We start from the raw sequence: 10,969 nt of genomic DNA, 5'->3' as shown, positions 1-10,969 counted from the left end.
GTCCAAGGGGAGGTATTGCACTGTCCAGGGCTGCTCCCCCTGAATACAGTGTGCAGGGGCGTCCCGGCTGGGCATGGACGCCAGGTGCCTGTCACAGATGATATGGGACTGTATCAGTGCCCTGGGAAGGGTAAGTTACACTTCTGTGAAGGCACCATTAATGCCAAAAATTTCATACAGATTTTGGAGCAACACATGCTGCCCTCAAGATGACATTTCTTCCATGGATGTCCATGTGTAATTCATCAAGAAAATGCAAAACCACCATTGTCACACTGCGGTGGGCTGGCGCCCTGCCTGGGGATTTGTTCCTGCCTTGCACCCTGTGTTTTTTTGGATTTGCTCCAACAGACCCCCGTGACCCTTTGTTAGGATATAGCGGGTTGGATAATGACTGACTGACTGACTTTCCTTCATCACACTTTACAAAGACATGGCTTCACAGGAATAGGGTGTGGGTGCTCGACTGGACTGCCTGTAGTCCTGACCTTATCCCAAATGAGAATGTGTGGTGCATCTTGAAGCACTAAATGCAGCAACAAAGACCCATATTGTTATACACCTTTAGGCTTGTTTGCAAGAAGAATGGGACAAAATTACACTTGAAACACTCAATAAATTGGTATCTTCTGTACCTAAACATTTAACTACTGTAAGAAGAAAAGTCAACATTATGAAGTGATAATTCTTTTTTTTTAATAAGTTGAAAGTATCCAAATCAAAATAAGTGTTTATTTCTGAAACAAATAAGTAAATGCATTAGTCATAACATCAAATAATGGGCTGTTATATTATATTCAAGTCAAAAATCAAAGAACCTAAAAAAGACAAAGCTACATGTGAGCATATAATATAAATAATAAACTATTAATGTATTTCTTTATATATTTATTTAATTATTTTTTCTTTTTTTTTCAGTGACACCATAAGAAGCATGAAATATGCCTTGAAATGGCAACTGTCATTTTCACCCATCAAAGTTGAGAGGGCGGGCTCTAGCAAGTATTGCTTTCTGATTGGTGAATTGTTGTGCATGCGTTAACCCTCTGCCGTTAAGTTGATGCTTTAACAGCATACATTTCAGATGCAGACTCCTGGGAGGAGGATGAATTTAGGGCTTTCTGAATTAAAGTAGCTACTTTGTGTAGTAATTCTGGTCAACTTTTTTCTTCCACTCCTATCTGCCATGACACTATGCACACTGTCACAACTATGAGCGTGCACTTTGCTCTACTTGGGAATCCTGTCACTCACAGGCACTGTGTGCAGTCCCTTTTGTGATAATTCGCCAATCAAAAAACAGTACTCATTAGAGCCCACCCTCTCAAGTTTGATGGGTGAAAATGACAAGGAGTATTTCATGTTAAAGTGAGGCATCATTGAAACAAACAAAAGATAAAATAAATAAATGTACAGAAAGAACTAAAAAACAAACAAACAAACACATTTATGATCATGTTATTGTATTTTTATTTATGTATTTGACAGAGTTCACACTTTATTTGCTTACAAAGGTAAGTCATTGCCCAATTAATGCAAACATTAACAATTACTGTAAGGTTTTATTGGTATTTTTTATTTTTTACATAAAATATGTTTTATCAAATGTTATATTAAAGGTAAAGTTTTCTGTAGTGCTGTGCCCTTCTCCGTTCTTGTGATTGATTGATGGCAGAGAATCTCAATGTCTCCGTAGACTCACCAATTGATGAAAGTTGGCCACTTGTTCAAAGTAAATAAATTCATGATTGCATTTTATATTGAATAAACATCACTGCATTATTTTAAAAAAGATCAAATAGAAGTAATCCATATTCACTTTTTTAAGTGTACAGAGAATTAATACATTTTCCACTAAAATAAGTTTTTTAAGGCGTCGGTTGCTGGGTGAAATGTGTGTATATGTGATGTATTATTTTTTAATTTATTTGTATATTTGTTTATTTTGTCTTTTTAGGGAAAAAAATAAATATAGCTTAAGACTTTACCATACCTTATTTTAAAATAAACCTTTTAATTTATGACCCGGACAACCTGGAAAAATTACTTTATGACGTCAGAAGCTGCAACGATTTATTACCTCATCCATCCATCAATCTATTCATCCATTAAGCTTCTTAACCGCTTATTTCACTAAAAATCAGCCCAGCAGCATCACACACAAGGGAGGCACCCAATTGACGCCGCTGACGACTCGCTTACACTGTACGTGCATTAATCTACACTGACTGAAATCACCCGTTATTTATTTATTCAAATATGAGAGGAGCGCGGAGGAAACCTGACAAATGTGTAGACTACATTAAGTCGTGTGACTGTCTGTGATTCGAGCTGGGAATGCTGGGACAGCTGCCATTCCCGCTGTGTCACTACAAAAAACGTCTGATAAAGACAGCTCACGTTTATTTGCATGCATCTAATTAAACAACTGTAGACATGTCTATGGTAAGAATGTATAAAACTCATTTTCTTAAGAATGGTTCGTTATATTTGTCATTTCACAATGTGATACATTTGAAAAGCTTCTATGTTTCGTCACATTTACTAACTCCTAAAATGACATAAATAAATTATATGTAAATGAGTATCAAATTAATTGTGAGATACTCTTTAGCATTATGGTTTGTTCTTGCATATTTTAAATAGATTGTAATGGTTTAAAAAATAATTTTCTTTTAACTTCATATTGGTTTAGCTTGCATTATTACCCAGTCTACTGCTTTAAGCGTGAAAATGAGATATTTTTATGTTTTAATATTTTAGATACTGTACAAATATGGATACTTTTTTACTTTTTTATTTTGTAAAAATAGTAATTGTGCGTACGCGCTATGAAACAAATACAGTATTTTTTCACAACTTAAAGATTTCCATGGAAAGAAATTAAGTTTACAAAGATTTAGACAAATAGTTCTCATTCGCACCAGAGTGAGCCTCTGCTGAATCATACTAAGAGCGAAACATTCAATTCAATATTATCATGTTTGAACTTAAAGAGAGATTGTTTTTTCAAGTCAAAATGAAACTCTGCCTAGTAAAAAGAAGGTGATTTAATTGAGAACGTTGCTGGATCAGATGTATTAGCGCCTGCGTAGAGGAGAGTCTCTCAGGACTGGGACTGAAGCACCCTGCTGTGACACGAGGGACTCTGTTTTCTCAACCAGCACTAAGTAACTTGTTCACTTGTGGAAATCTCAAATAAAGCTTTTGAATTGTAACTGTTTCTGTTTTTAATGAAAAAACTAGGGAAATTTATGTTTAGCTTAAGCAGGACATAACTGAAAACAACAGCATAATGCTCAAATAACATATTTCATGATGTTGTATTCTTGTGCAATAATTTTCCACAATTGAACTGAGTAAATCCGAGATGGGAAAACCTGTTTATATAGTAGCCTATAATGATAGGCTACTGTGAGCGGTAAATCTTTTTGAAGTCATCTGGTTTTGATCTTAAGTAATTTTTATTAACGATCTTTGCTATTTTCTCTCTCGCGCTCTCTCTCTCTTTTTTTAATATTCTCCTCCAATTATGTAATTGTTATCTTTAATCGAGTACAGTAGAAGACAAACCTCGAGCTGCGCTTTCTGTTTCCAAACTGCAATACATTAAAAGCCACCGTGCGATTCCATCGGCGCCGAGTCACCGAACATTAGTTAACCAATTAAGTAAAACTTTAAATAAAGTGAATTTTCTCGTTTGTGAAAAAATGAACGGAAATCCTCACGTTGATTTAACGTTTTACATGCTGGGCTATCTATTTATATGAGCTTGAAATGTAGGCCTACAAAGTCCTAAAAATAAAAAGTAAAATGGAAAGTGCGCCACGTTTAATTTTAATAGTTGAACAGGAAGGAACTAAGTTGTGCTTTACTTGGGATTTATGCAGCGAAGCGGAAATACTTTTTTCTGCATGTTTTTATGCAATTATTGATTACTTGTTGTTTTTATGGTTATTAATGTTATGTTGCCCGGCGTTTGGATGACTAGACTGGACTAGCCAAGCTAAAACGTGCATGGAAAATAATCAGCTTTCGTAATGCTAAGGTGGATGATAATTAGCATGATTCTGTTTGCGTGTAATATAGAGGATAATAATGTTACATATTATTATTATTATTATTATTATTATTATTATTATTATTATTATTGTTATGGTTGTTGTTGTTAATCTATTCCAATGCTAGTATAAAATCTGATCTTCATTTTCTTCGTCTTCCTTCTTCTTCTTGACGATGATATTATAATTGTAGTGGAAGGGATAAGAAATGAAAGTTTAGTTCAAATAAAAAAAAATTACGAGACAAAATCTATATTTTTAAAAAACGCATACTATTAAAATTATTTTAACTGTGACTCTTATTTTTTTACAGAGAATGAAAAATTTAAATATATATATATATTATATTTTTATAAAATATAATAACGAATATATATATATTATTTGGTTACGTTTTATATGATTTAATTATCGTGTTTCTTTTTCTTCTGGTTATATTCTTAGTTTTTCTTTCCTCCCATTATCTCTTCAACTATAATTTTCATATGTTGCCTACTGTGCAACAACCAGGATATTTGTCTTCAATTATAAAACACAGTTAATTGAATCGTTACATTATTTAACCCTCGGTTTTAAAATGTAACGGTTAAGCATAATTCCACGTGTGGCTTACACCGAAAATATCGCAAAGCATTTTATTTTCTGTGTTGGGATAACACAGGACACAATCTGAAAAGTGCTAATAAAGCCTTCCGAATATGATTTCAAGATTGTTTACAATCACTCACACACAGATTCGATTTTTTTTCTAGCTAAGGTATATTCTGTTATATGTTTAGCCGTTTTTTCCAATTAGTTTAATATCTAAATGTAACCTTCACATACACATATATCAAATCAATGCAAATAATTTAAATACTCGTAAGTAACCTCAAAATGAGCCGCTACTTTGCTGAAGCAGGTAAAGCTGGTTTCGATCTTAAATTATGCCTAAAGGAGGTTTTTGAATGCATGGACAGAATGTGAACTAGCCACGCTGTCTCTGCTTTTATTTACTTACCTGATAGTCCAGGTAAGCGACAGGCAGCGTCTCCGCAACTGTGAATCCCGAGTTGTCGCCTTAAGTGCTTTTCTGCTGTCTGCTGCACTTAATTACTTCCTTTTTGATAAGACGCCGGGATCAAGAGGATAATACTGTTGCACCCCACCCGATCCATGCCCCCTTGAAAAAGACTGATACAAAATCTATAATAAAATTATATATGAAGAATATTGTTAAATACTTCAACTATTCTCTTCAACTGGGCAACGAAGAGCTTTAGACGACTCAAAATATTTACATGATTAGCGGCCAGAGAAAAGCTAATGAATACAATTTACAGTTCTAGCTGCTTTATGTGTTTTCATTTTATTTGTTATTATCTTATTTTCGTTAAATTTTAATGACTGACGTCTTTTCAACCAAACAAATAAAGTATCTATCTATCTATCTATCTATCTATCTATCTATCTATCTATCTATCTATCTATCTATCTATCTATCTATCTATACTCTACACTCTTAAATATTAAGGTTCTAAAATGGCACTTTACCGGGTTGTGTGCTTCTATTGTTTGTTCTTAGGAAGGGTTATTTGCATGTGAAATTAGGTCTTTGGGTTCTGAAAAAAATGTCGACAAAACAGAAGTCTTCAATGTATGACAGGGTACTGTTAAATCAAGAAAATCGGAAATAAGCCAGTGTTACCGTAAGCAGCAAGAGTCCTTTTAAAATCAGAAAGCTGTTGGTATTTTACAAATATGGTATTATCTGTTTATGTTTTTTTATGGAGCCTGTTAATAAAGTTAATTAATAAACAGTGCAGTATACACATATATCATTACATTTGACTTAACAGCAGTGGGTCTTAACTGATGTGTGTTTAAAAACCATACTATGAAATGAAAGACACAATCACAATTAACTCATACATTAGTGTTTTGTCATGCATCCTCATTTTCTTCATTACTTTTTGTTATTCAAACAAATGATAGGAATAGGCAGCATTAGGTGAAATCCTGGGTCCGACCTGTAGTTTATGTAAGTGTGCTCAGTCATATTCAGCACACATACATTAAATATAGGCCTGCAAACACAATTGTGTTTTGAATTTATAGATAACATGAATGTAGATAGATAGATAGATAGATAGATAGATAGATAGATAGATAGATAGATAGATAGATAGATAGATAGATAGATAGATGTAAATTGTTTTGCGACGGACTGATAATCATTTCACCAGGTTAAGAACAGCCTCTCCATCTGTTTAGATGAGACTAAAATTGAAATAGAAAAATATTTCATAGCATTACATACATGCATTACAGGTAATGATTACACTTTATTAAAAAAAATAGATTCCTATATATAAAAAATGTTTTGTACATAAGACAATAATAAACGTATAAATCTATAATTATATGGAAAGGTCAAACACATTGGCCAAATACTGAAAGGTCTTTTGTCAAAGTGATCATCCTGCTATTGATATTTGTGATGCTGATTCAAACAGCAATACAGAAGTTGTTAATTTCAAAAATGTTTAAGAAAAGAAAAAAAAAGGAACACATTGTCAGACACATTATTATATTTATTACAGTGAAAGTACATTTTACAAGATATAGTAAATGCAAGGTCTATGCTTACTTACATTGACATCTCTAAGACTGTATACCTGTGAAAGCATTATTTTTAAGTGTCAGATGTATTAATGTTTGTGTTACAGACAGAATCATGGCGTGGGATGAAAGTATTGACTTGTAAATTTGTTATTATTTTTTGTTCTTCATTTATAACATTAAGAATTAATAAGCTTTATGCTTGTTATTAGAAAAACAACATATTTTCAAAATGAAAACATTTATATTTCATACATAATTTATATATCATTTTTAAAAGTGAAAGTATTAAATTTCTTTTTTTATAGCACTAAAATACTTTATACTAACTTTTTCGGTCGCCTTTATTAAAGTGTTACATATAGTTTAGCAACATGTCTTTGTGCCACCAAGGAACAGGCATAACAGGCGCTGGTCAAAGATCTCATACACAAGCAGACTTATGTAAGCTTAAATGGGTAAATGCATTTTAATATAATTATCGGGCATGTTATGTAGAAGGTCAAATTAAATTGAACCAAAGAAAGAAACTTGGATAAGATACTTTTAAGTTAAATGTGTTAGATATTTAATATGGATGTGTTTTAATGTGCATCAAAAGTGTGACAGTCAGGTATAACTAATTTATCATTTTGCATTACTATGAACTTGAATGTAATGACGAATTCTAGGGATGAAATGAAACTGGCAGGCAAATATAATTTGTGTGTTGAATAATGCAAAGTCAAAAATATACATTTGAGACGAGAAAGATTACCTTAGAATAAAATTTTGCCACATCAATATGCGGACAACAATTTTTTAGATGATCTGCTGTGGCAACCCCCTAGTGGGAGCAGCCGAAAGAAGAAGAAGATCTACAAAATAGTCAAGGATTAACATTTATTTGAAAAGTCAATTCATTCTGAAAATATTTAAAATGGCAATTTTCTGATGGAATATAAAAAAGGCAGAAACTCTCCACGTAAACTTGAGCAGGTGAGCTATTGAGTAGGTCCATATCTCAAGGAGATTCTCCTGCTACAGTTTCTTTTCCTATTAAGTGCCCACTGCCCAATAAAGGGAGATGAGCTTGCTGCGATAGTCTGTGGACTTCCTGAGAAGTTCAGTAATTGTGAAGAAAGAATTTCAAGCAAAGGTGCCCCGCTGAAATTACCAGGCACGTATTCCTTGTAAGGGTCCAGATATTTGCCCCTGTTGATTTAGACTTCCTAGCTGGGCAGTGCTGCTCAGATTGAAGTTCACATTCATTAAATGGCCTGCAGGAGGTGCCGTACTTGGCACTGAAGAGTAGCTACAGTTGTACGGGGTTGTGTTGTATCCACTGTAGTAAGCATTGTACGGACAGGGACCCATGGTAACATTATAGGGTGCGCCATAGGCCTGAGATCCTCCAACACAGGGTTTGCCATCTCGCACCAGGACCGGTATTGCTACTCTACGGGGTGGAGGAGGATGTCCAGCTAGCTCCAGTGACTTGTCCTGTCGCTGCCGCTTGCATTTGTAGCGCCTGTTCTGAAACCAGATTTTCACTTGGGTTGAAGTAAGTTTTAATACGCTGGCCAGGTGTTCCCGCTCAGGAGCTGACAAATATCTCTGCTGCTTAAATCGTCTTTCCAACTCAAAGACTTGTGCTTGAGAAAAAAGAACCCTAGGCTTTCTTCTCTGTCTGTGCTTCGGTTGTTCACATAATTCCTCTTTTCTCCCTTCACTAGCCGGTGAATGCTCCAGGCTGTAATTTTCTGTGTAAAGAAGAATACACAATAATAAACGGATGCGTTCAGTTTTGGCAAAAGTACAACAAGTGCTTCAAATTATTAGGTGAATTGTACTGTACACAAACAACACTCCAGACTGGTAAAGTTACTTGCTCAGAAATTCAAAATGTCACCTGTTGTGACAAATGTCAAATGTTATTTGATGCCTAGCATTTCTATAATAAATAAGATGATTTTCCGAATATTTCTTTGTTTTTTTTTTTTTTTGCACATTAAATTTCAAATTAAATATTAAACAGGCTGAAGGCGCTGTTAATAATGCTAATAATCTATTGTTTCCTTTTCATATCAGTAATCATTGTAGATTACAACTTAGAAATACTTGGTCTAAAATAAAAGTAGTACTGTACAGAAATGCAATGTACTAATTGTGTATTTGAATATGTAACACAGTCAATTCCAGTCCTTGGACTTTTGATTTTATGATCAAAAAATGTATATGTCCTGAAAGTTGCTTGTGTACAATTAAAAAAAAAATAAAATATACAAACGGTTCAAGAATACTTTAACATGGTATGTCATATTGGTACATTTTACACTATTATATTTTAAGTCTCTGCAGAACTGTTAACATTATTTTCATAATGATATTACCATTAATATAATTAATATAAGTAGTAGGAAACATGCCGTTAATGATTACAGAATTATTGCCTATTTAATTAATTATATTTTGAAGACGTACTATAGAAGTATAATTAGAAGTGGCCAGTTAACATTAATGTTGCATCTATAATTTTGAATATTAAATTACACTATATTATTCCCTTAATCAAATTTAGAGTTGCAGGGTTACTCATTACTGTCATTTTTTAAAGGATACAATAACTCGGAATGTTTAGTGCATTTCTGTCATTTCGAATCTTGTTATTATCATGATCTGTTGATATTCCTCAAATAGTTCATTCTTAAGTATGCCGTTTGTATTTCCTGAAATGATAATCACACTTCTCCTTAGCTCCTCGTCTTTTCTCTGTTACAGTTTTGTGAGGTGATTACACGTTTGTTTTCATTGTTAATGAATTGTCAACATTATTGTCATTGCAGTTTAATTGTTGGCACTGCTGCGAAGTATTTCAAATGATTAATTGTTCTGCTATTGACTTATTTTATCCCAGATTTTTACGGATTTGGTTTAGTGCAGACTCTATCTATTTATGCAAATAAGAATGTAATTTTGCAATTCTTAAATCAAATATCAGTATTATATATTATAATGAGATACTGTATATGAACGTCTTGCGGCCTATCTCTGATAAAAAAATGCGCTATATCGCCAACTGTATGTTGAAAATAAAAAAAAAATGTATGCAGTTCTTTAATCATAAACTGGTTAAACTGTCAGCATATTATTTCTTTAAAATATTATATTTATTAGGTAAAATTAGATATAAGAAGATGATTTTTGTGTTACGACATGGGAGCTACAAGTTGAGTATTTGTTTTCCTAAGCCGACCAATCTGATATGAAAATTGTTTTTGTATGAAGTTGTTGCTAATATTTTAATAGTGTTATATTTCCATTTTCTCAGCTCTAAACATATATCAAATTTGTAGTAGTGCAATATTCTGTAGCTTCCAAAGAACTAGTAGCGTAGCCGTCAGACCCAAATGATAAATAACCCTCTTAGTCTTACCCGTTTCGTCCTGTTGTTCCAATTCGTCTTCTATTGGGGAAGCACAGGAGCTCCTCGGATTGTCCAGGTCTTTGTGACCCTCAAGTCCACGAGAGATCATTTCCATGTCCAGGCTGTACAGTGGCTCCCGGGTGGCTGGGGCGGGATATGCACAGGATAAGCCCCTCAATGTAGGAACTTCAAAGTCCCGTACTGAGACGTTACACATCTGGAATGTGCATTGATTCTCAAGTTGGCCCCGTTTTAAAATGTCCCTCACGGAAAAAGGAGTTGATGTCATAGCGCTATGGAGCATGGCGACCCACGGGAAAATATCCAGCTATCCCAACCGGGGAGCGATTAAAATGTGGTAGTAATACAGGCTAACGTCTAATCAAACATCAATCAACTCCCACTTGGGTTTCTTTCGAGGCGTCCTGTCTAAAAGCTTCCCGTCCAAATAGCCGCTCGTGTGAAGTGTCCCGCAACAAGAGACCACCTTGAGCAGTGCCCCTGTGTTTGAAGGGGATCACGTGGTATCTTGACACCTCTCACCACACCCTTTGTAACAGAGTACCAAGCAGAATCGAGGACCTCCTGGTTATTTACTTCTGTCCCTACTAGAGTCCAGTTACTGAAAAACACATAACATTTATCTCCGCCAAATATATATATTTTTTTGTGAAAATTATAACTTAACAAAGAAGTCGCTCTGTGAAAAGACATTACAACAGAAAACATGAATGTTTAGAAATCAATGATCGTTTCTTTTGTGTTTTGTTATACAATAAGAGGAGCATATTTTGAAAGAAAACGCTTAATTGTGCTAAATGGTTTTGCATGTAACTTTGAGGGTTACAGATGTTCCTATCTATCTATCTATCTATCTATCTATCTATCTATCTATCTATCT

At 34.1% G+C, this 10,969-nt stretch overlaps 1 protein-coding gene across 1 annotated transcript; it reads right to left on the bottom strand.

Annotated features, from left to right (window-relative positions):
• Positions 1-7,510: 7,510 nt before the first annotated feature.
• nkx2.7 (NK2 transcription factor related 7) lies at positions 7,511-10,579 on the bottom strand. Its single transcript, XM_039770190.1, has 2 exons — positions 10,078-10,579; positions 7,511-8,404 (listed from the first exon to the last, which is right to left on the bottom strand). The coding sequence occupies exons 1-2, from the start codon at positions 10,370-10,372 to the stop codon at positions 7,815-7,817; spliced, it is 885 nt and encodes a 294-aa protein (XP_039626124.1). The 5' UTR covers positions 10,373-10,579; the 3' UTR covers positions 7,511-7,814.
• Between the last annotated feature and the right edge of the window lie 390 nt (positions 10,580-10,969).

Source organism: Polypterus senegalus, chromosome 11 (assembly GCF_016835505.1).
Source record: "Polypterus senegalus isolate Bchr_013 chromosome 11, ASM1683550v1, whole genome shotgun sequence".
In the NCBI taxonomy this organism is placed as follows: domain Eukaryota; kingdom Metazoa; phylum Chordata; class Cladistia; order Polypteriformes; family Polypteridae; genus Polypterus; species Polypterus senegalus.
The sequence above is the reverse complement of the archived record's forward strand: the minus strand, read 5'-3'. Positions and strand labels throughout refer to the sequence as shown.

Excerpts from the sequence above, each read along its gene's own strand:
- nkx2.7 (XM_039770190.1), bottom strand. The coding sequence starts at position 10,372 with ATGCTCCATAGCGCTATGACATCAACTCCTTTTTCCGTGAGGGACATT. Across the intron at positions 8,405-10,077 it reads GGAACAACAGGACGAAACGG|AAAATTACAGCCTGGAGCAT; the intron begins GTAAGACTAAGA and ends TTCTTTACACAG.